Consider the following 26,776-nt stretch of genomic DNA (forward strand, 5'->3'; position numbering starts at 1 on the left):
AAAAAAAAAAAAACCCAAAAAACCAAAAACAAAAAACCTCACACACACACACACACACAAAAACCCAACAACAAAACAACAACAACAAAAAACCTTTCACTTAAGAAGAAACTACTTGTAAGTTAGAAGAAGAAAACTTGGCTAAATTCTCTTATGGACAAAAATATTAAGTTGTTTGCTGAAAAACTGTTAGAAGTATGGTTTTAGTTGGGTGATGGTGGTGCGAGTCTTTAATCCCAGCACTCAGGATGCAGAAGTAGGTGGATCTTCAAGTAAGTAGGAGTTCAAGGCCAGCCTGGTCTAGTGAGTGAATTCCAGGACAGCCAGGGATACAGAGAAAAACTCTGTCTCAAAACAACAACAACAACAACAAAACTATGGTTTTACATGGCTGCTTAAAACAAGACCTGAAAAATGACATTAATAGACAGATTAACACTGAAGGGAAGAAAACCTCGAGGCCTTTACCGTATTCCAAGAACTGAAATTGGAAGAAACGGGAGAGCTCCTCAATCAGTTATCAAATACTAAAGGGTCAGCAATGAGATTATACATAGAACAGTAATATTGAGGATGGAGGCATTGCTCAGGTTAAGAGCACAGGCTGCTCTTCCAGAGGTCCTGAGTTCAATTCTCAGCAACCACATTGTAGCTCACAACCATCTGTAATGGGATCAGATGCCTTCTTGTGGTGTGTCTGAAAACAGCTACAGTGTCCTCACATAAACTAAATAAATTAAAAAAAAATTATTAAAAAAAAAGTAACATTGTATGGACTGACCATGTTATATTTATATGTTTAGAAATATACATATAAAACAATAATTAAAGAAGACCATGAACTTGAGAGCAAGGTGGGAGTCAAGGGATAGGGTGAAGGGAGAAAGGGAAGGGAAATGTAATTTCAAAAAAAATATTATAAATTAAAAAATGGTTTTAAGGTAGCACAGTATATATACAGCACAGAGTGCTCATAATGATGAAAACATGGTTTAAATATTGAATTGTCAGTCAAGACTACTTATAATTAGTCAAACTTTGAATTCAAAGTGAATGAGTGTTTTGCAACAGTGGGAGCTCTGACGACTTCATTCATTATGTATCTAACGCATACAGGATGAGTATCCCTTACCTGAAATGCTTGTGGCAGGATGTGTTTTAGTCTTCAGATTAGGACTACCTGTATACACATCATGCAGTATCTTGGAGTCAGAACCCACATGTAAAGAGTAGGTTCATTTATATTCATATACACCCTTTCTACATAATCCAAGGGTAATTTTGTACATATTTTATTTAGTGTGCTTCATGGCTGTGGCCCGTCTCAGGAGGTGAGGTCAGTATTCAACAGGTTTCATACTTCAGTTCTCTGGATTTTAGATTTTGGATTGGGAATACTCAGCCTGTATATTATTTGTATGTAAATACCCCTGACTTCAAATGATGACTTAGAAAATACATTTCTCCTCATTAAAAGCACAGCCAGAAATACAGACTAAAGGAGTGAGGGCTCCTGGGACTCACCTAGGGCTACAGACTCATGGAGCGGTCTTCTTCTAGAGCTCGTGGCAGAGAATGAGTAGTATGGTGTTCCAGGTTTTCCTGAAGAAGACAGCTGTGCCGGACTCCCAAGTCCTAGGTCTTGTCTCAGGAGACTAGACTATAACACAAAGCCAAGGAAACAAGTCATCTTGCTGCTAATGATCAGGCTCATCACTTCTGAATAACCAACAGTGCCCTAATCAATGCCTTGAAATTTAGAAGGAGTCAATAAATACTTTAAAATTCAATGGAAAAAAGAAAGCAACTTCAATAAATGGTGCTGGTCTAACTGATTGTCTGAATGTAGAAGAATGAAAATAGACCCTTGTCACCTTGTACAAAGTACTCAAGTCCAAGTGGATCAAGGACCTCAACTTTAAACCAGATACTCCGAATCTAACAGAAGAGAAAGTGGGAAAGAACCTTGAACTCATTGGCACGGGGGAAATTTCCTAAACAGAACTCCAATGGCTCATGCTCTAATATCAAGAATTGATAAATGGGACCTCATGAAACCGTAAGGCAAAGGACATAGTCGATAAGACAAATCGGCAACCTACAGATTGGTAAAAAATCTTCACTAACCCCACATCCAATAGAGGGCTAATAGCCAAAGAATATAAAGAACTCAAGAAGCTAACCACCAAAAATACAAACAATCCAATCAAAAAATGGGGTATAGAATGAAATAGAGAATTCACAACTGAGGAATCTTGAATGGTGGAGAAGTACCTAAAGAAATGTTCAAAGTCCTTAGTGATCAGAGAAACATAAATCAAAATAACCCTGAGATTCCACCTTACACCAATCAGAATGGCTAAGATCAAAGCCTCAGGTTCCTCAACCTCATGTGTCCAAAAGAGGGAACTGAGCTCCCTGGAATTGGAGTTAAAGGCACTTGTGAACCATCTGATTTATGTGCCTGAAAATGAACTTGGGTCTTTCTTCTTCAAGAGCATATGTGTTTTTAACCACTGAGCCATCTCTCTAGCCCTTAGCTCTAAGAGTTTTATTGTGAATTCCTTAAGCATTTCTAAAGAAACAGTCAAATTGCTTGAAAATAAGCAGAGTTTTACTTTGTTATTTTTCTAGAATTCCCAATGTACTGACTGCTGACTATAATAGGTGAAAGCAGGCAGCCTTGTTTTAGAGAAAGAATATAGGATTGGTTACTTTTCATTTAAAAAAAAGCAAAAAAAAAAAACCAAAAAAACAAAAAAAAAACAAACCCAAAAACTTTCCCAAGTTGAGGAAGTTCCCATTGTTAACTTGTTTTTTTTCTTTTCTTTTTTCTAAAAAGATTTACTTATTTTATGTATATGAGTACACTGTAGCTGAACAGATGGTTGTGAGCCTTCAAGTGTTTTTTGGGAATTGTATTTTTAGGACTTCTGCTCGCTCCGTCTCCCCCACCCCCCCCCAAAGATTTATTTATTATTATAAATAGGTACACTGTAGCTGTCTTCAGACTCACCAGAAAAGGGCGTCAGATCTCATTATAGGTGGTTTTGAGTCACCATGTTGTTGCTGGGATTTGAACTCAGGACATTTGGAAGAGTAGTCAGTGATCTTACCTGCTGAGCCATCTCACCAGCCCCAACTTGTTTTTTTTTTCTTAAGATTTATTTTTATTTATGTGTATATGAGTGTGTAAGCTCACAAATGCACATAGGTGTCTGTGGAAGGATCATAGCCCCTGAAGACAGAGTTATAAGTACTTGTGAACTAGTTGGCATGAATTCTGGAAACTGAAGTCAGGTCCTGTGGAAGAACAGTGAATGTTTTCAATCACCCAGCCATTTTTCTAGCCCCATAAACCTTCTTAAATGTTCTTATCAGGAAAGAGTACTAGCTTGTGTTTTTGTTTGTTGGGAACGGGTGAGGGACAGGGTCTCAAAATGGAGCCCCAGCTTGTTTGAAACTTGCTATATAAACCAAGCTGCCTGCCTCTGTTTTGCAAGGGCTAGGATTAAAGGTCTGTGTCCCACATCTGGCAGAAGTAGTAGATTTTTGTTAAATGCCCCACAAGGACCTTGAATCAGTTTAGTGAGTTTGTGGGGTTTTTTGTTTTCGGCTTTTCCTTCACATTATTACTGTGGTAAAGTAAGCTACATTGATCAATTTTCCTATGTTAAGCCATTTCCATATTTTTGGGACAAACTTTCTTGGTCATAATGTTTAATCCTTATACTGCTGTCTTCAGTGAGCTAGCATTTCATAGGTCATTTTTTTTGTATTGATATTCAAAATGGATAATAGTCTGCAAGCTCATTTTCCTTTCTGTCTGTGGCTTTGGTATCAGTATAACGCTGCCCCAATGGAGGGAAGGAGTGAGTGTTTCACAAGCAGGAGCCTCACTCCACTTCACTGGAAAAGTCAGCTGGCTCTGAGTCTTTCTTAACTCAAAAGACTTCTATCAGGTTCTTGTTTTCCTCAGTTTAATTCTGAGCCAATCTTGACAGTACATATTTCTAGGAATCTGTTCATTTCATTTAGAATATAAGTTGACAACTGCTTGTGGCATTTCTTTCTTTTTCTTTTCTTTTCATGAAGTCAGGAGTGATGTGACTTTTTCACTTCTGATTCAAGTTATTATTTAGTCAATCTAGGAATAAGTTTTTCAATTTTATTGGTCTTCTCTAGGAGCCAACTTTTAAACTGTATGCAATCCACATTGATTTAGAACTTACTAGATAAACCCAGGCAGGACTCAATTCTGTAATTCTGCTTAGCCTCCCAAATGCTGACATACTTGGCAAAGGACAAACTTTTGACTTTGTTGCTGGTTTTCTCTCCAGTTTTCTGGTCTGTTGTGTTTATGTATGCTCTATTCATTATAGTTTCTTTCCCTTCAGTTTGGTCCATTTTTATTCTTTCTAGTTTATTTTTAATTAAATTTTTATGTGTATGGGTCTTCAGTATGTGCACAGCATGTGTGTCAGCGGAGGACACTTGGTCCCCTGAGGCTGGAGTTACATACAGGTAGTTGTAGGTCACCATGGGAGTGTTGGTCCCCTGAGGCTGGAGTTACATACAGGTAGTTGTAGGTCACTATGGGAGTGTTGTGACACAACTAGGGTCTTCTGCAAGATGGACTGGTGCTCTTCAGCACTAAACCACATTTCTAGCCCTTTCTCCCTTTTCTGGTTTCTAAAACTGCAAACTTAGGGTCCTTATTTGAGTTTGCTTCTGTGCTTTCTGACATTTGGTATTGCTGTGTGCCAAAAGCAGCCATGAGTTTGTGATTGTTCTGTCTCAGCAGAGCTCTAACTCATCTGGTGTGTTGCTTCTTTAAAGCTCACATGGCAGTGATGCAGTATACACGAAACAAAGTACTAAATCAACCAAAAGCTGTCTTTCAGAAATAGTCTTTAGAACAAAGTGCTCTTCAGATTCCTCAAAAGGCAAATTCTTTTTCTGACACAGCTGATGTATTTCTTTCTGAAGTATGGAAGTGGGTAGAAGTTTAATTACCAGACACTATGGCATGTGAACAAAAAAAGACTACAGTATTAAATGTAATTAATTAGCATTAATTATATAAAATTCGACAGATACAACATTCAACAGACTCAGAGAGAAAGGGGTGACCAGACTTAAAAAAGAAATGCTCTATGCTAAAATAAGTTCCACAAGCAGTAATAAAAACAGAGAAAATGAACAATTTAAATGCAAGCACCATATATATTCTATTTCCCCCACCTCCACAAACAAAACTCTTAGCTATGGAACTTCTGATGACACTCTGTTTAAGAGCAGGGACCTAGAAATCACTGTCTAAACAGACGTTATGTATAAATTTTAATCACCACATCTGTTTTGAAGTTTTTCTTTTATTTTGCCTTTGACAGGCAGATGCAACATTTTTAAAATAGCAAGATCAGAAATATATGGAACATATGATCTCCACGTGATTGAAAGCACAGAACATGCACCTTAATTTCTTTTAATGGATGTGCTCTTTGCTCAATGTCAGATTGACTGCCCTTAATAATTTTATTAGTATTTTCTCACATGAAAGACAGAGGAAGCTGTTCACTAAACATATAAATATATGAGATAGACATAAATGTCTCTTATCAGATATTTTATAATGTTCTTGTTATACAATATTTTAAGACAATCTTTTGTTAATTAAAAACTTTATGTATGGGGCTGGAGAGATGGCTCAACAATTAAGAGCACCATCTGCTCTTCTGAAGGTCCTGGGTTCAAATCCCAGCAACCACATGGTGGCTCACAACCATCTGTAATGAGATCTGACGCCCTCTTCTGGTGTGTCTGAAGACAGCTACAGTGTGCTTACATATAACAATAAATAAATTAAAAAAAAAAACAAAACAAAACAAAACTTTATGCACTTGAGTGCTTTGCCTGAATGTACTCATGTGTACCACTGCATCCTTAGTGCCGCCTAAGTTCAGAAGAGGCTGTCAGATTGCCTAGAACTGAAGTTATAGATGGTTATGAGATACCATGTGGATGCTGGGAAGTGAATCATGGTCCTCTGTAAGAGCAACAATGTTCTTAAGCTATTGAACTACCACTTATTAAAACCCTAAACAAACAAACAAACAAACACTGCCAAAGCTGAAAACAAACAAAACCCAACCAAGTCAACCATCTCTCTCTATAATTGTGTGTGTGTATGCACAGGGTGAGGCTGAATGTGCAAATGCCATGGTGCACGTCTAGATGTCAAAGAACTATCTTGTAAAGTTAGTTTTCTCTTTCTACCTTTATGTGGGTTCTGTGTGAGTTTCCCAGGTCTGTGCAGCACGGACTTTCATTTGCAGATACAAACTTTTACAAGTGTATAAAATAATGATTTATATTAAGAGTCAACAACTTTCAGTCAGTAAGTCACTAAGTAGAATGTACTTATTTCTGAAACTACTTTCAATGAAGCAGTCCTGCTGTTGATTTCTCTATCAGCTGTGGCCCTTTCCATGCTACAGGAGAAGAGCTTAGTATGAAAGCAGTCAGTCGTCAGACTGGCAAGCATAGTCTAGCTCTCTAGCCCTTTACAGAACATGGGTTTTGACCTCTAATCTGAGGGCATGTTAAAAGGCTGAGTTCAGAGAAATATATTTGTTTAGATAATACAATAAAGTAAAACATCACAAACAAACTAAACAAACTTGCACATAGGTTAAATTTGGCCATCTTCTGAGATGTCAAGATGGTTCCAGTAAAAAGCACAAAATGGCCTAAATGGTGAGGAGGAAAGTGCATCTTCATGTTTGAAAAAAGAGGTCAAATAAATATACTAATATCTTGGAAAAAGCAAAAGTGGACTAGCCACGCTAGACTTGAATTCTGATTTGGATACTGGGCAAATGTACTACTTGAACAAATAGTTCCTCTTCTCTCCATGCATGCATTACCAACAGCTCTCAGGCACAAGGGGAAGGAAGCAAGACTTTACAGTGTAAGTATGAAGCAGAGTCACAGAACATTTCTTCCATTTTTCTCTTTCCTCTGTAAATCATTGTGGTTATGTGTCCATCTTTATGTAAAAAGGATAGTACTCTAATTTTCTATTTCTTCAGCCCAATACTTTTTGGTCTGTGTAATGGTTTCAGAAGGTCAGGTCTGCTATGAATTCAAGCTTGTTGGGTTGTAATTCTCAATGGCTTAAACTAAGACTAGATGAAGAGAGAAGAGACAAGAGTAGCAAACCCCTGGAGGGAGAGGTGACAATTAAGAGTCTGAATCTAAAGGATATGACAGACTCAAGATATATTAGCTCAAATCAAGAATAGAAAACACATCACATGTTCTCCCAGTATTCAGCAGGAGTACATTCACAGTGTGCACACAATGAAAAGTGAAATGTTTACCAATGAATCTTGACAAATATGTAACTCGCAGTGTACGCTTATCTACCTTTTGTTTGTGTCTCTACTTTTTCAAAATTAAAGCCTTGAGAAGATAATAAACACCACCAAAGACTCACTAGGAGCATTTCCAATGTACATCTCATTAAATTTTCCAGCATCTTATGTAGGTCAGGTGAGAAAGCCTCTTCCTTTTTACAAGATTCCCAATGTGAAGGACTCTCACTGACACATACAAAGAGATTAACTTGAAAAAAATATCTAAGTAATTCCTAAATGACTCTGTGGACTAAATCCTAAAGCTGAATTATCTATGGAGGACAAACTAGGAGACTGCAAATGTGCACAGACTATATGTTGAAAGACAGGACAAACTTCTTACAGGGACAAATAATTCCTTGCTACTAACTAGTGTTGGTAAGACTTTTCCTTCACTATAGACAAACCTGGACAGGAAATGTCCTATCTTCTTGTTTCACCATCATTACTGATGCCAACAACAAGAGAGGCTGTGGTTCCTCTCAGCTGTCTGAATCATATAATACCTGTTTCCGCATTGTGTACACTCTGTTATGACGTACATGAGGAAGACAAAGAAACACACTGCTCTTCAGATTGCTAACTTAGCCTGCTGACTACACAGACCCATTCTACACTGAAAGAAAGAAATACCAAATTTACGACACAATATCATCTGAAAGGACTTGACAATAAATAAAGCCATGCCCAATAAATCAATGGGAAATATGACTAAAAAACAGAGCAAAATTATAAAAGCCTTATATCTTGATAAGTCTACCAATAAAATCATATAGTTTTCCCTTGTTACCTTAATTGTGTAGCTAACACCAAAGCAAAAGTGAGCTACTTTACTTTTATTCTCCTAAAATAAAATTAGATCCCAGCTCATATTATTGACTTTTCTTCCTGCTTTAAAATAAACGAGCCACACTATTGATTACCACTGATCTTGGCCTAGAGGTATCTTAAGCAGAAAGAATACTAATGTCCCAGAGGATAATCAGGCAACCCAGTTTTGTTCAGCCAAGCTGTCTTTCTTACAGGGGCAGAGTTAATACTCTGAAACGAGATAGCACTCGTTTCTTATTACATCACTAGGAAAAACCATTTTCATAGTCTTCTAGAACCTCATCTGTAAAAGATGTATTGAACAATGAGTAATACTCAATGGAAAAGTTATCCTTTGAGCTGCTAAGTTATATAGAAAACCTCCAGGATGTAACATTTCAAATTATATATGATAAATCAGTTAGTGAAAAGACTCGCTTCTTTATAAGGAACATTAGGAATCCATGTGAGATACATCTTTAAGCTCGCGCTCTCTCTCTCTCTCTCTCTCTCTCTCTCTGAGAGTTATGCTGGCTTTGAAATGTGAACTTAAGAAAGCTCTATAGTTTAAATGTGCCGTGAAAGTTAATAAAGGAATAAAATAGTGGACTTGACAAATATCTTTTTTTTTTTTTTTTTGGAGACAGGGTTTCTCTGTGTAGCCCTGGCTGTCCTGGAACTCACTTTGTAGACCAGGCTGGCCTTGAACTCAGAAATCCACCTGCCTCTGCCTCCCAAGTGCTGGGATTAAAGGCGTGTGCCACCACCGCCTGGCAACAAATATCATTTTTTAATGTTAATTATAATCGGTTAGACTGGAAAAGACTGTAAATGTGACTTTATAGGAGAGAAAAAGAACACACAAAACAGTAGCTAAAAGGATTCAGATCACACAGCAATAGTATAAGTATTCATTATCTTTATAAGAGAAAATATATGCAGATGGTAAATGTATGCTTGCTTTTTTAGACTACTTTTTTTTAACTACTAAATGGATTGGTTTAAATACTTACTAAATATACTCATATCTATTGCTAGTTTCAAATTAAATAAGGGCTTAATTAGCCCTATATCAGAGACTCTAAGCACCAGGCTGGGAGTGGTGACTCACACCTGTGATCCTGGCTCTTGGGAGGCTGAGATGAGAGGACTATAGCAAGTCTGAGGCCAGCCTTGTCTGCAGAGTAAGACCCCATCTTTTAAAAAATAAAAAAAACATTAACTTATTATTAAAAACTTGAAGTACTGAGTCTTTATCATTAATCTGTATTCTACGAAGATAAGATTGAGAATACTAGAGTCACATATCTCAAAATATTTCTGCTGCCTAGGCAGTGTCTAATCTCATGCTTCCTTTACATTCATAAAATGGTATACAGTATCCCTACATAAAGATAAGCAGCTGTTCAGAAGGGCTGCCTTCTCAAGGAGGGAGCATGCTTCACCTCAGCAGAGAAGAGACAGCACCATCAGGGCAGCAGCTCCATTCCTGGCTCCATCGCCGCCTTTCCTACTGTCATTGGATGATCAAGACACAAAACTATGTTCAGAGAAAATTAGTAAACTGTTGCAACAATTTCTCTTTTATATGTACTTCTCTTATTTTTAGAACAAAGATCACAGTAGTTTGACTGTAACTCCAGTTGAAGTTTCAGAGATAATGACAGGTGACTGCAGGATGACCAAGAAGTCCTTCATTTTAAATTACACTCAATGAAAACTCTGAAAGGACGAGGACTCAGGGCAAACAAGAAATGGGCTTTAATATATCAGTCTGTTGATTTTCTACAAATGACTAAAAAACAGACTGCAATAAATTTTAACTTTGGCAAACACTAACATATATAAAATAATTGTATTTGATGCTAACTCATTTACATTGAAACTTCAAGGGTGTCAGCAATTATCTACAAGCTACTGAAGAAGTCTGTCCAAGAATTTCATCAGACAGGAACACCCATGCTGGGGGTTATCATCTGAGAACAAAGCATTGTGAATGAGTAATCAATAGAACTGCAGACAACGAGCCGTTAATTACGACCCTCACAAGCGTTTTGTCTAAGACAAGATTTCATTAAATGCTTTGTGTAACCTGCACAGCTCCGAGCCATTACCAACACTTTGGACAGTATATTAATTCAGGGTGGGGGCTGGGAAAGGAGCATGCACAGAAAACTGTAACAGAAACCCCACCGCTTCAAATGTCCTCCTGGGTCTGTAATACACTAGTTACAACTAGCCAGGTTCTTTAACATGTATAAATCTTATTTTCCCAATACAAATTCTGGAAATTTTAATTATCATTGTCTATGCTTTTAAATGTCATACAGGTTTGAGAAGATGATGACAGTTATCCTGTCACCCATTTCTGCAATTCACCCATTTCTGCCTTAAAAAGAAATAAACTTACCTACATGTGATTAAGTTTCTAAGGGATGTCAATTGAACAGCTCAAATTTTTAAATTTTTCTTTAAGTATAAGCAGCAAAGAGAAATTTTATTATCTTAGTAGTTATTTTTAATGAAAAGTTTCACCCTTTTCCCCAAATTTTATACCAGCCAATGAAAATTTATCAGAGTAAACTATGTAAGTTGCATATCAATTAAGAAAAATTTCCTGAAGGGCATGGGATATGTTGCAAGTGCCTGCCAAGCAGGAGAAAGAACAAAAAATACTTCCTAGAAAAAAAGCTGCACGAAGAAGACAAGCTAGTCATCTGAATATATTAAGTATTTAAGTAATTACAAACATGGCAACTTTTTAAAAAGTTTTTTTTTTCTTTTTTTTAAACAGTTGTGGAAGGTATCCCCACTTCCAAAAGACTACTACAGGGATTTAATAAGGACATACTTAAGTAGGGTTGCTAGTGATTTTTCTTTTGATGTGTTGGTCCATGCTGTATCCCAGGAACTGGGATCTCAGAAAGCAGGTTTAATGGTTCTAGCCAACCCATACTAAAGAATGAGAGACCCTGGAACAACTCCCTAACTCCTGAAGACACCTCTTCTCAAGTAACCACTTTTTCTGAATATTTGAATTTAGAAACCTTCTGTTAAAAAGAGCCCTGTGATATATTCCTAGGAGCACAATAGTATTCTGAGAAAACTCTTCAAAGCTTTTATGTGGAACTGATTTTCACTAAGTATTCCTGAGGGTAACACCTAATCCAATCTGGTGTTAGGCACGCAGTTAACGAATCCACACCTGGACAGCTTCAAGACTCTGATTATTATTCTGGGAAATTTCATATTTACATGAAAGGAGAAGGAGTACAATAAACCTTGTTCTAGTAGCCCAATTTCAACAGTTGATAACACCTAGTTATTTCTGGTAATAGTACATCTTGATTGTCAATTTGACACCATAAAACACATTCTTGGATGTGTGTGATATTGTTTCTATAAAGAATTAACTGAAAAGGGAGAATCCACCTTGAATGTGGGGAGCAACAATCCATGAGCCAATATTCTATATTGAACAAAAAGGAGAAAGTGGGGCTGGAGAGATGGCTCAGAGCACTGGCTGAGGTTCAGAGCACTCTTCCAGAGGTTCTGAGTTTAACTCCCAGCAACCACATGGTGGTTCATAACTATCTATATAATGTAATTTGGTGCCCTCTTCTGCAGCAGAACACTGTACACATAATAAGCAAGCAAGAAAGTACAAACAAACAAACAAACAAACAAGTCTATCTTATAAAAGGAAAAGAGAAAGTGAGCCTAGTACTACCGTTCATCCTTCTCTGCTTCCTAACTGGATAGCATGACCTGCTTCATACTTCTGCCATGCCTTCCTCTTCAGGACGGAAGGGACTCTCAATTGTGAGCCAAATATATCTTCTCCTTTAACTTGCTACTTGTATGGTATTTGATCACAGCAATGAGAAAAGTCACTAAAAATATACTATTTACTTTGCTATTTCCAAGTGTTCAAAACTGACATAACAATATTATGTTAGATTTACTGTGTAGGTACAAGTTTTTGTATGTTTCAAGTCCTTAATCTATATACAAAAGCACAACTGTCAATTTTAGAGTTAACAGGAACAGTAGGTGAAAGATTTTCCTTGACAAGAAACTTGCAAAAATCTAATTCTCATTGGTGGAAAATTATAACTGTTTATTATCTGATACATTAAGATTTCCCTCCCACAGAATTTGTTTTACTATGCTCTAAACTAATAAATCCAGATTAAATTACATGGTTCAGATCTTAACATTTTTTCTAACTACTTGTGTCTTGGACTCCTTTATAGGCTACTTTAAGAGAGCACTCCCACAGCAGAAGCTGAACTTTGTTCTAAGAGATAGCTGTGCCTTCCCCATCCTTCTTGGCCTCCAATCACCAATCTAACTATCCAGTCCTCAAAAGAGAACACTGCAGCCCCGTGAGCAGTGAAGTCCAACACACTCTGTGACATAGCCTCCTGCCTGTACCAATGCCACCTTCCTTCCTACCTCACTTGCTCTTTTACCTCATGACCTAGTATCTTGACCTTTCCTCCTAGTGCCAAAGTTTAATCATGGTTTCATTTCCTTGAAACCTAGAACATAAAGTCTATTACCTCAACCATTCTCTCCTTATCTCTGACATTTATCAGCTATTTAGTCTTAGGTAGATGACATAGCTTGAGGCTTCAAGTTCCTTGGATAGGAAGCAGCAGTAGCAATAATAACTGTAAGGTTAAAAAGATAAAGTCACAATGCATCATCACATCAACTTGTCCAACTGACCTGCAAATATGATCACTATATCAAATTTAATCACTTGCTGTTTTGTGATTTGAGTGACTATCCTCCAAGTCACCAACCACCATCTTTGTGATTTCAGCTGGGATCCTCATGAAGGAGTAGGAAGTACCCTGCAGCTCCCTACCACCCGCTGGATGAAATACCCCAATAACTGCATGTGCCTTCGGGGAGGGGCGAGAGTATACAGGTATGTGGCTATGGGGAAACTCTCATCCCTGTTGGGTAAAGGCTTTCTAGCTGTGGCCTGCTGGGGGTTGGGAGGAGAATTACCCACAGTCCTGCAAAATACTCCTTACCTATGCTCTGCAAGGAAGCCCAGTAAACTTTATTCCTTTCCCAGGGTGAACTTTGTGAAATTATGCCTTGGTTTTTGAAGAAGGAAGAGATGTTTCTTGCATCTTTTTCTAGGAAGGAGTTTTAGCAAGTTAGGTATTTAAGTCTGCTGGTTATGAATAGAATAGTAAGAATTAACTGCATATATAATTTGATATCAATAATAATTTCTGGTGTTCTGCCTTAGAAGGATCACCAATAACAACCAGAAAGTCTTTTGCTTGTCACTACAGGGATCAAGAATTGATTGTGATTTTTTTAAAACATTATTTTTTACCATTAATAACTTATTTGCTTATTTATTTGTTTACTTTATTTTGGTGTGTGTGTGTAAAACTTGCTGAAGTTAGTTTTTTTCTTTTACTGTATGGGTTGTGAGGACTGAACTCTTTGTTCTTGTTCTTATCAGATTTGACCTTCTTTTTTCCTGGCTGTGAGCAGAAAAATCCTTGACTTCTGCAATGGCAACAGAGTCCTTAGACGGAGTGGGAATTAGAATCAAGGATCTTACTTTGTGTGTGTGTGTGTGTACGAGGTATATGCACACTTTGTATAGGGGTGTACAAGTGTGCATGCAGGTATGTATATATGTGTTATGTGTCTTCTACAAATGTCAGTTGTCTTCTATAATTCTCAAACTTATTTTTTGATACAAAAGACTTTTCATGAGCCTTGGAGGTTATATATTGGCTAGGTATCAATTAACTTGGTAAATGAACCCCAGGCATCTGTTGATGATCTCCTTGGCCCTGACATGGTTATACATACATTTTGCCATATCTCATTATTTAACTGGGTCCTGGAGATCTAAATTCAAGTCTTAATACTTGTGTGACAAGTACTTTATTGAATGAGTCTTTCCCCAAATCCCTCCTATTGCCTCTTAATATTAAAAATCCTAAATTTAACTTCTACATATGATGAAGCTGCAATTTACATTATTAATTGTAATATCTTCACTGAATAATTTCTGATTAACTTAAAACTGTTTTGAAATATATTTGGTCCAGAAAATTATATAGCATCAACTTTCTTGTTCTAATATTGTAATAACTCAGAGAAAGGGCAAGGTACCTATAGTACATTTTGTATCAGTTACTTTTCTACTGCTGTGATTAAAAAAAAAAATGACCAAAGCTCCTTATAGAAGGAAAGGTTTCTTTAGTGTATGGTTCCACAGGGAGAATAGTCATTTATGGTGGGCAAGGACGGCAGTAAGTAACAAGGTACGGTGACTAGAGCAGAAATGATGTGCTCACATTTTGAAACATAAGAATGAAGCAGAGACAGCAAACTGAAAATGGCTTCAGTACTGCAACTCTGAAAACCAGACCCATGTAACAGACTTTCTCTAGAAAGGCCACACACCAGCTCCACCAACTGGGAACCAAGTTTCAAATGCCTGAGAATCACAGGTTTGCTGTCCTTTAAAAACCTTTAATTCTCATGGAAAAAGAACAGGTTAGAAGTATAACACTGGTCATAAATGACAGGCTCTGATTATAACAATTATCAGAAACATATGCCTTCTCAGGAAAAATATTTAATATTTTATTAAAATATTAAATATTTAATATTTTGATGGAAAACTATTATCAAGAGCAGAGCATGTTCTGTAAAGAAACCAGATAGAAAAAGTGTACAAATCTAGTAGGTCAAACCTCATGTGCTACTACTAGACAATTTCTGACACTGAAGCAGAAAGATGTTACCAATCTGTAATGAATAGAAATTGCTGCTTTCCAAGTAGAAAGTAGGTGAACTTGGCTGGCAGTCTGCTTAGTCTGCTTAGTCTATAGCATGCATACAACTATCTGTTCTCATTCTAGTAGTGATTTTACAATTTTACAATTCCACAAGTTATACATTACTAGTAGTAAAGCAAAATAACTGTCATAATTCTGTCTAGCAGATGGATGAAGGGCCTGTACCACCATCTTCAACACATCTATTTTCTATACACCCAGTAAAAAAAAAAATGCTAGCCTGTATATTGAGTTCCTTATTTTTGCTCTATGAACATCACTGTTTAGATTCTCATTTGAATTAGTTCTGTAACTTTTTTTAAAAAAAGATTTATTTATTTTATGTATTTGAGCACACTGTAGCTGAACAGATGGTTGCAAGCCTTCATGTGGTTGTTGGGAACTGAATTTTTAGGACCTCTGCTTGCCCCAGTCAGCCCACTCGTTCTAGTCAACTCTGCTTGTTCCAGTCAACTCTGCTCCCTCAGTCCCTGCTTGCTCTGGCCTCAAGATTTATTTATTATTATACAAAGTACACTGTAGCTGTCTTCAGGTGTGCCAGAAGAGGGTGTCAGATCTCATTACAACAGAAGAGCAGTCAGTGCTCTTACCCGCTGAGCCATCTCACCAGCCCCTGTAACATCATCTTAACATTTATTTACTGACAAGATGAAGTTAATCATTTTTATATGCATGGGAGATTGGTAATTTTTACTTTTGTTTGATTTTTTTAAAGAATGCCTTTATTTTATTTTTAATTATATGTGTATACCTGTGTCTGTGTATGTGTACTAGTTTGTTTTGTTTGGGTGTCTAAGTAGCCAGAAGAGAGCACTGGATCCCCTGAACCAAGTTAAAATGGCTGTAAGCTATCTAATGTCAGCACTGAGAACTAACCCTGGGTCCTCTGCAAGGGTGGTATATATTCTCCATGATATTGCTTGATTTTTTTTTTGGGGGGGGGGTGAGACATAGTTCCATGATATAATTTGACTTGCCAGAATCACTGAGTCATAAGGTATCTTTAAATCAATGAGTCATCAGGATGTTGATCATCCTGCCTCAGACTAGCAAGTACTGGATTTATATTGTGCGTAACTTAACTTTTCCTTAAAAAGCCATTTGCTTATAATTTTAAATTATTAATTAATAACAGTGTTATACATTCAAAATATTTTAACAATATCTTCCATTTCATTGTTCTTTTCATATGAACTGGAGAAATGATATTTCCAATACAGTTTCCATGACTCTGGTCAATCTTCCAAACATCCATATCTGAGTCTCACATTGCTAAGAAACCTGCCCCCCCTTTTTTCATGCCTCCATTTATGCTAAAACTCTTGCAGCATAAATGATAAATTCCCTGGGTAGTTATGCCAGCTCTTTCCTTGTAATACAGCCATCTCACACTATTAAGTAAATATTCTACACAGGCCAAACAAAAACACTGTTATTGCTAAAACACATAATACAGTATTTTCATGCTTAACAGATTATTGACACCTTCTATTTGTTATGATGTAAATAAGTCAGCAGAAACACAAATGAGCAAGGACTCTCACAATCTTTATTCTTTGGCTAGGTTATGAGGAAGGAAGCAAGCAGGAAAAGATGCTGCTGTCTGTCCCAGCGTGCCTCCCCTTTACTATGTCAAATTTAACTCATTTTGTATGGCCTTGGAATTTTATACATCCTTTAAAAACTTTTGCTTATATCAAAATCACATTAACTTTTCGAGTGTTAACTTATACCCATATAACTAGAGATTACTATTCTTTATTCAATAATTTTAATTTTCTCTCCATGTACATAGCTTGTTTCTGCCAGCCTGTGGATGGCAGATCTTCTGTTCTGTTGCTTGAATTATTATTATTATTTTTTTTTTTTTGGTTTTTCGAGACAGGGTTTCTCTGTGTAGCCCTGGCTGTCCTGGCACTCACTTTGTAGACCAGGCTGGCCTCGAACTCAGAAATCCACCTGCCTCTGCCTCCCGAGTGCTGGGATTAAAGGCATGCGCCACCACGCCTGGCTTGAATTATTTCTTAACTTAGAAAGTAAAACAAGAAAATACTTAATTCATTTCTTTATGTTCTAAACAATCTTATACACTGACCCTTTTCTTCGACATTTTCCATTCAATAAAAGAATAAGAGAAAAGATAAAGCATCTAATAAAAGAAAAATCATCTTAAAATTCTTTAAAAATTTATTAAAATTTCAAGTTTATAAGAGAATGACCTCAAATAAAAATCTACCTAAAACTTAAAACAATTACTTAGGTTACTGAAATAATTTATGCTTTGCAATCTGTTCCAAGTAAAAGTGATCACGGTTTTGAAATTATCCCAGAGTACAAGCATAGAAAGGGGTTACAAATGTGCTAATACCACTGCATTCAGAACTTGGATTAAAACCACAGGAGTCTCTAAAGATAGTGTCCTTTTGGGGGGAAATGGGATTTTGGTTAAATTCAATTCATCAGTTTTCTTTCATGTCTCATATTTCTGCCTCTTTTGTAAGAATTTCTGTGGGGGGCTGGAAGAGATGGCTCAGTAATTAAGAGTGCTTTCTGTTCATACAGAGGGTCCAGTTAATTCCCAGTAGGCACATCAGGTAGCTTAAAACCACCTCAAACTCCAGCTCTAGGAGAAATCTGGGCACTGCAGATATGTGGCACACATTTAGAAAACCATGCACACGTGCACACACACAAAAATAAAAATGTCTCTTTTTTTTGTAAAGTAATAATTATTTGTTGATGGATGATGATAACATTCACATACAATTTCTCTAAAGTATTAATTATTTTAGCTTTCAAATTCACGTTCTACTTCAAACAAGTTTTATATAGTGTAAGAAATAAAAGTTTCTGTCTCAATACAGTTACTTCAGTACCTTACACTGAAGAGATTGAATTGCTCATATCAACATCATATATCCAGGAGCCCTTTCTCAGCTTTCTGCTTTGTTCCTTGAGCTATGTGTCCATCTACATACAAATACTACATTGTCCTTCTATTATTAGTATAGCTTTGAAGTAAACAGTGAAAGCTGGTAAGTCCATCCTTCTTTGCTAATTGTTTCTGTTTCTTTCCTGTTCTTGTTGGGTTTTTCTTTTTCTTTTTCTTTTTCTTTTTCTTTAAGACAGAATTTCTCTGTAGCACTGGCTGTCCTAGAACTCAGAGGTTTGCCTGTCTCTGTCTCCCAAGTGCTGGAATTAAATGTGTGCACCACCACTGTTTTTGCAGCAGCAGCAGCTGGTGCTTCTCCTCCTCCTCCTCTTCTTCATCCTCTTTAAAAATATTTATTTATCTAATGTACTAGTGCTCTATCTACAGGTACATTTGCATGCCAGAAGAGGGCATCAGATCCTGTTATAGATGGCTGTGAGCCACCATGTGGTTGCTGTGAATTGAACTCAGGACCACTGGAAGAGCAGTCAGTGCTCTGAACCACTGAGCCATCTCTCCAGCCCATTTTGGTTTCTGAATCTTTTGTCTTTAATTTTAAAATTAGCTAATTAATTTATTTATTGTGTGTGCAAACAGGAACATGTGAACATATATAGAGGTCAAAGAACAACTTGTAGGAAGTCATTTCTGTCTACTTTGTGGATTCCAGGGACTAAACTCAGGTCGTCAGGCTGCGCAGCTAATATATTACCTGCTGAATCATCTCACTGCTCTCTGCTATCTTTGAAAACAAACTTTTAAATATTCTTGTCAGTATCTATAACATTTATTGGAACTCTGGTTAGATTCATATTAAATTTATAGCCCAATTTAGGAAGAAATAAAATGTCAATAATACTCTTCATATTCATGAGCATGCTATCTCTGTTCAGATTTCTTATTTCTTCCAGTTGTGTTGCATATTTTCACTATTAAAGTCTTATATTCTGTTAAACTTATACCTTGATGTCTCCTGAGTTTTAGAATTACTCTGCTATTATTATGTGGTTCTGTGCCTATATGTGAGTATAGGCATGTGAGTGAACGGGAAGGTCAGAAACAACCTTTCAGAGCTATCTTTCTCTTTCCACTGTATGGGATTTAGTACGGTTGCTGAACATTTATGGTCTAATGATTTTTTTTGTTGCCTTCTACCATCACACGGTCAGAGAACACCTGCTGTGCATTTTCAAACCTTTGCACTTCATTGACACTGATTTTATGAGCTGGTATATGATTCAATACTCCTGACTAACATAAAAGAAACTTACATTCTCAACTGTTATATAGAGAGTTCTGTAAATACCAATAAGGACAAGTTGTTGAGCTAATTTAGTTCTATTACTAAGATTTTGTACCGTTATCTTGTCCATTGCTGATAAAAAAGATCTCCAAATCTTGTTTATTTTACATCTATTTGGTGTTTTGCCTGCACATATGCCTGTGTGCCACTTGAGTGCCTGGTGCGCAGAGACCAGAGAATGTGTTGTGTATGGGCTGCTATTAAACCAGAGATCTCTGGAAGAACAAACAGTACTCTTAATGGCTGAGCACTTAAGATCTTCACATCTTCATTTACACAAATTTATTTCTAACTTTATATATTTTTTGCTTTACCTATTTTTAAGTTTTCAATAGGTGTACATACATTTGTCACATTTTCCAAATATTTGTACTCTCATCACGTTTGAATTCAATGCCTATATATAAACAGCTAACTGAATTTTTAAACTGCTTGTTTCTAAAGGTTTAATAATGAACTTAGATAAAGCCTTCAACTTCTGGGATGTAAAAACTAACACTGCTATATTTTAAGGTTCTGAAATTTTTATTTAAGCTGTTCAAATATTTGTTTAAGAAGTATCAGAGAAAAACTATCATAATGACAAAGAATTCTCACATTGCTACGTAGTTTAAAAGGTAATGCCTGTCATTAATTTAATAAAAATGGCCCAATTAGCCTCTGTGCTGGATCAATTAAAAATTCAATTGCATAATGATCTATCCGTACTTCCAGTAAAACTACTATACCCCTTTCCATTTAATGGCCCATCAGTTCTGTGATTGAGGGTAATAAGAGAAGACTCATTTACTAATGTATTATTACATCATCTTTACATGAAATAAAGTCCATCAGGCATTATTAAATTAGCCCAAATCTTACAGAATGTCAGCAACATTTTATATACATTAACAGCAGAGTTAATGTTCCTTGGGGTATGCTGGTTGAAAAATATTAAAGGTGGCATTTGGATATAAGTTTGTAGTCACTATTTATCTTCCTTTTTATTTTTGTCACTTGTGAATGTTAATGACAAAGTAGCAATTGGTTAAGCATAGATTTTACTTCTTATCCATTAAAGCACACATTATTTATACATAATTTTTACTTTGAATGAGAGTTAATATGATTTCTCTTTGTTCATCATCACCATAATGAACTTTATTATAAGACAGACTCTTATAACGGTTATTATAAGAAAGGGTCAGAGATTCTCAGAACTTGGTGCCTTTTCTGCTTCAGTCTCTGGAGTGCCAAAAGTACAGGAAGCACCATGCCCAACATCATCTTCATTTTTATAATTTGAGTTTGCCAAGTTTATGCTCAGAACTCAAATCAGTTGGTGTTATCCACCATAATTTCTCTAACAGCTGCAGCACAGCAAGAGCTAGGAAACAGTAATAAATAGCAGAACCATTGTTCTTTTCGCAGCAATGAATCCCTTTGACTGGTTTCAAGAACCCTTTTGTCTTCACTGATGCTGTCTGTCCTGGCTGTAATACCACCTTTTCACTGCTTTGCTATACTATGGAGTTCCTCTCTAGGATCATGGATAGCTTGTGCTGTCAACTGTTTAGAAACCTATCATTCTCACATGTGTAGCTTAAGTCTTGTGTTTTGTTGTTATACCTTCTGTAAGTTCGCTGTTCTCTTTGCATGGGACTTCTTGATCTCTACAATGTTTGTGAACAATACTCACTCTAGGCTCCTAGAGTGCATGATAAATAAGTAAGCTCTTAGTTCTCTCTTCAATCAAAGTCATTAAAACTGAAGAACATTGGAGCATAAACTAAGAATGTGAGAGGCTTTTACTGAAGCAGCAACACCATAGTTAAAAACTTCAAACATCAGCTTAGGTTTACTACTTGTTGTATATAAACTGAAAACTATCCCTGACCAACACCTGCTTTCTAGTTTGCATGATGAATTGCTGAAAAGATTCACTGTGAGCATTTTAAAACACTGCAGATCTTAGGGATGTCAGAATTAAGTTTCCTCCTTTCTCAAGTTGGGGACTTTAATCTTTTCTCTCAAAGAAAGCATTTTAAGTTTATTTTGTTTGTTTGTTTTTCTTTTTTCTTTTTGGTATATCCCAAGTGGCAGCTTTAATACTCTTACTGGGGCATTATTGGCTAAATTAAGGGTTTCTTGAACACAGCACTATGATACCATAATAGTCAATTTGAGAACCAACACTAAATGACTAATGGGGAGGAAATGTATAGTGTAAACAAATGCATTATACAAAGGAGTAACTCACATTCTAGACGGTTCATCACATGACTCAGAATGTTATGAAATCTAAAACTGACCAATAGTTTGATTCTGAAATTTTTCATTTCATATTTTCAAAACAAAGTTGAATGTGGGTAATTGAAACCAGAGATAAGGGATTTTTATTTATTTGTTTCAAGGATATGAAGGGGCTGGAGAGATGGCTCAGCAGTTAAGAGTACTGACTGCTCTTCCAGAGGTCATGAGTTCAAATCTCAACAACCACATGGTGGCTCACAACCATCTGTAATGAGAGCTGAGGCCCTCTTCTGCTGAGTCTGAAGACAGCTATAGTGTACTCATATAATCAATCAATCAATCCTTGGACTGATGTGAGTGGGGTTGGAGCAAGCAGGGCTGGAGTGAGCAGAGCCAGAGCGAGAAGGAAAAAGAAAAAGAAAAAGAAAAAAAAGAAAATGGGGACAAAGAAACAGACAATGAAGAAATCCAAAGATATGGTCTTACTTATTGATTGCTGAGTTTGAGGCCAGCATAGGCTACAATCTTCATGCCTCTCAGTCTCTCAGATTCTGGGATTATAGGTGTGAGGCCACAATGTCTAACTCATGGGGCAGCTATTGCATTTAACAAATCACGTATTGTGACTATCACTGTTAGTTGCATTTGCTAATAATTATGAATATTATTAACTAGAATGTTATTATTTGTATGATACTTAAGAGACTCAAGATACTCATGGCTTAGAATAGACCAAGTCCCCATAAAGGCTGCCTTTCTGTTTTTTTTTTTTTTAAATTTGAAGGGCATGGCTAAATTCAGAATTCCATGAGAAAACAGTGAAAAAGATGACAATTAGCAAAAACGCACTATATGAAAACCCTGTAAGGGTATTAGAAAGTCCCCAGTACAAAGCCAGCTGAGGTCTGAAATACTTGGTGAGCTCTATGATAAAATGAAAGCACTTCTCATGGCAATAGCACAGCCATCAGTACAACAAATTCAAGCTACATGTGTTTATCACATGCTCTTCACAGCATGTATCAACAATTTGCTTTTCTATAGCAATAGGTGAGAACTTATTTCCAGACATAAGATGCATTTAGAAAGCAGAGAAACTTTTCTACTTTGTCTCCCATTAAATGGAAGTTAAGAAAATTCAATTGAAGAAAGGAAACCATCTCAAGATGGAACAATGAAAAGATATGTTGAGCTGCTAAAAACAAAACAACCCTACCACACAAAGTCACAAAATAATATGAATACATAATGGTGAAATCATGTAGATAAACTTCTATCTTCTCTATCATTATGTAAGTGTAAACTTCACTAAACTTACCTGACAGCCTGAGAGTCCAGAGTCTCTGCTGTACAGGGAAAATGAGCCTCTCTCTGACGTTTTCCCTATAAAACCAAGAAAACAACTTTGTATAAATATTTCATTGATGGACAATCAATTCAGCTTAAAACCTATTCATTCTAGTCTCAGTAAATACTTGATCATAAATGTGTCATCACTGAAAATACTGCCAAAAGAATAAAGAATTGACACCTAAATAGTGAACAATATAACTCACAGAGGACATTCACACATATTTACTTCAAAATGGACATTTTTATTTCTCTCAGAAATGAAAACAGTAGAGACAGAGATGACTGAACACTGAAGCATAAGGTTCTACTATAAAAGTGTTGTCTGTGAATCTTCCTGAATAGTTTGCAAATAAATGTATGTTTATGCACTCAATACACATAACATTGAAAAAGATGGGATTATATGATATATACCCTTTGAAATCTGCATTTTCATATGTTATATTCTTGAGATAAACTGATGATATTAGTTCAGTGAATTTTTAAGGCTGACTCTTTATAAACATAAAAGCACAGTTTATCTACTTCCCTGCTGAAATTTTTCCAATTCTGTGGGTTATGAATAAACATTCTTGCATGTCATAATATGTAGCTTCTTCCAGGTTGTACACATGACAGAAATGGCTGGCTACTGGTCGCACTCAGTTTCACAGGTATTCCTTACTCCTTGCTGCATTTTCTGACAGTATGCACTCTCCTTCATAATTTCTTTTAGGACATAGACATAGTTCCAAAGTCAGCCAGGCTAGCACAGGAGCAGCCCTGGCGGTTCCTTAGAGGACAATGACCATCTCACAGCACCCACAACTGACCACAGCAATTTTTAAGTCTAATATGTGCACATCACATAAGTGTGTATATGTGCTTGTGCTTATGGTACATATGTGTATGTACCTGTGTATGTGTGAACTTTGGGAGTGTGCAAATGTCAATGTCAGGTATCTTTTGCTCTCCAGCTTACTTTTCTGAGTCTGTCACTGAACATGGATCTTTCTGATTTAGACAGGTTGGCTGTCCGATAAGACCCTGAGATCTTCCTGCCTCCTACTACAGCCCCGACTGGGATTATAGCCATGCCCAGCTTTTATGTGGGTGTTGAGATAGAACATCCAGACATCTTAACCACTAAGCCATCTCCCCAGGCACTGTACAAAATTTTTAATAGAGCATTCATTCCACCTTTTTTCTTTAAAACATCTATTTATTTATATTTTCTGTGTATGAATATTTTGTCTATATGTATGCCTATGTACTACATTAATAACTGGTGTTTGCAGAGGCCAGAAGAGGGCATTGGATTCACAGGAACTGATGTTAACTGACAGTTCTGAGATTCCATGTGGTTGCTGGGTATCACACTTGACCCTCTGGAAGAACAGCCAGTGATCTTAATCTCTGGTCCATCTCTCCAGTACCTACTCATTTATTTTTAATAATTTATGTATATTCAGTAAATAAATTTGTTAAAATAACTAAATACCTCTCATCACAATAACATACTGCTTATGACTTCAGCAAAGATAATACAAGTTGATGAAGATGTCAAAAATGGAGTAAAAAAAATGCCAAGATGTTTTTCTCCATTTCAAGGTAAAACGTCACCAGGTGACTTTACCTTGATAAGAATTTACCCAAATAATTTCAAGATTATGTGAACTTTACTATAATTACATGTCACTGAATTTGTCATCATGTGGCTGAATAAAATGTAAAATGGATAATCTGTTAAATTTACAAGTTTACACACAGGTCAGATGTACAAGTAATCAAAATTGGGTTAGTCTAAGCCTACCATCTAATAACACTGCAGACACACAAAAGTCTGTGGCACTTTAGCTATTACCAAAGTACCAAGGATATTATTTCTGAGCCTCTTAGCCATTGGAACACTGTACATCTTCTCCATCGTTCTTATTTCCTCTTTAAAACAATCAATCAATCAATTAAACAAGCAAACAAACTTCTTTTTTGAGACCAAGTTTTGTTACAGAGCTCGGGCTGGCTTTAAGATCATGGCAATCCTCTTGGTTTCAGTCTTGCAATCTTGCTTTGACTATAGGCATACATGACTCACATTTTCATTCTCTCTAGGAGGAGAAGTGTGTGGGGGTAGGGTGGGAATGTCCTACCCATGTAGTCGACTAGCTGTCCAGGAGCTTACTGGCTGACCTCAAACTCAGAGATCTGCCTGCCTCTGCCACCTGAGATTAGACTGCAAGACTGAGATTAGCAAGACTGACTAATCTTGCTGGGATTAGAGGTGGGCACCACCACACCTAGCTATAGCTCCATTCTTATCATAATTTTTAAACATAAAGAATTTTAATTTGAAAAATATGCATATGAGTTAATGGACTAGAAACCTTTTCTGAAGCAAGAGGATCACAGACACAGAAAGGAAATGCTAACTCAAAATGACTTAAAAAGTTCTGTGGGGGGACTGGCGAGATGGCTCAGTGGTTAAGAGCACCGACTGCTCTTCTGAAGGTCCTGAGTTCAAATTCCAACAACCACATGGTGGCTCACAACCATCTGTAATGAGATCTGATGTCCTCTTCTGGTGCATCTGAAGACAGCTACAGCTACTTACATATAATAAATAAATAAATTTTAAAAATAAAGTTCGGTGGGGAAAAAATTTAGGGTAGTTTACACCTTCATATATAGGCACGTTATTTTGGGGGATGATATTAGTTTATGAGATATTAAAAATCTTTCATAGCTCCTATCCTTAATTTTAAAAGATGGTTTTCACTAGGAAAAATCTCTTACCTCATATACTTGGCAAGAAAGAGTTGGGAGATTATGTCAGTACTATAAAGGCGATACATCTGTCTAGACAGCCACTTAACACAGTAAGTACAGTATCAACTTCATGGCTGAAACACTAAGTCCTTCCTATCTGAGAAATTCCTACCCTCAAACATTAGTAATCAGTAGACATAGCTGATATAATCATTAACAACACAAATACATTGCAAGTCATAAATACAATTAGTTATCAGTAAATGAAAACAGTCTCTGAAAGACTTCAAAGCTAACCAGTAACCTAAAATGTATTGTACTAAGATTCAAATATACTAGTAAGAACTTAAAACAAGTTAAGGTAGAAAACGGAACAAAAAGTCATATGAATATCAGCCTGAGTATCAATGAAGTCCTTTAGAATCTTAATGATTGAGATAATCTAGAAAAATGTAAAATTGGGCCCAGTGAGATGGTTTGGCAGGTAAGGGTTTGAAGCGCAGAACTCATGTCAGAGGGATAGAGGGAACCAAGTTCAATAAGTTGTCCTCTGACCTCCACACGTACAATCGTGATATGTGTATCCATCCCCATAATAATAAATAAATATTCAAAAATTTAATTTTAGACCTTTGTCTATAAATATCCCTCAACTATTTTCCTTCCATAGCTATGTTCAAGTCAGAGGGGATGAGAGTTAACAAGAGATGAAAGTATTACACATTACAAGTCTTGATACAGAAAACAGATCACTTGCTATAAAAATAGTATTTATTCAAAAGATTTTGAAGTAGAAGTATGTTTTCCTTTTACCTTTCATCATGTGAAACTAGTTATTTTCCAAGGACTTATAAGTTCAGAGCTGGTTGTAGTGGCTGTGTGCTCTAATCCCAGTTCTCAGGAGGTAGAGGCAGGTGAATCACTGGTAGTAGTATGGCATAGCTCTATTGCAAATACTCTGGACAGAGAGCCTGAGTTTGTACTGTAGTTACATACATAGTCTTGTTGCTATGACTCAAACAACTTCTGGGAGGAAGTTTCTGGGGATGTATACGGCAAGGAAAGCAATGGAGCTGGGGCCTGCTCTGTCAGTACTGGTTCAAGTGTAAGGCATCAATCAGTGTCTTAG

The 26,776-nt window shown here is 36.6% G+C and overlaps 1 protein-coding gene across 6 annotated transcripts in view; it reads right to left on the bottom strand.

Annotated features, from left to right (window-relative positions):
- Positions 1-26,776, bottom strand: part of Tcf12 (transcription factor 12) — a 257,308-nt gene that overhangs the window by 73,840 nt on the left and 156,692 nt on the right. For all 6 annotated transcript variants that reach the window (XM_021171999.2, XM_021171997.2, XM_021172001.2 and 3 more), the window contains 2 exons: positions 22,868-22,932; positions 1,525-1,660 (listed from right to left, as the gene is read on the bottom strand). In XM_021171999.2, coding sequence (XP_021027658.1) covers positions 1,525-1,660; positions 22,868-22,932 — 201 coding nt within the window. The remainder of the gene's footprint in view (positions 1-1,524; positions 1,661-22,867; positions 22,933-26,776) is intronic.

Source organism: Mus caroli, chromosome 9 (genome assembly GCF_900094665.2).
Source record: "Mus caroli chromosome 9, CAROLI_EIJ_v1.1, whole genome shotgun sequence".
Classification (NCBI taxonomy): Eukaryota; Metazoa; Chordata; class Mammalia; order Rodentia; family Muridae; genus Mus; species Mus caroli.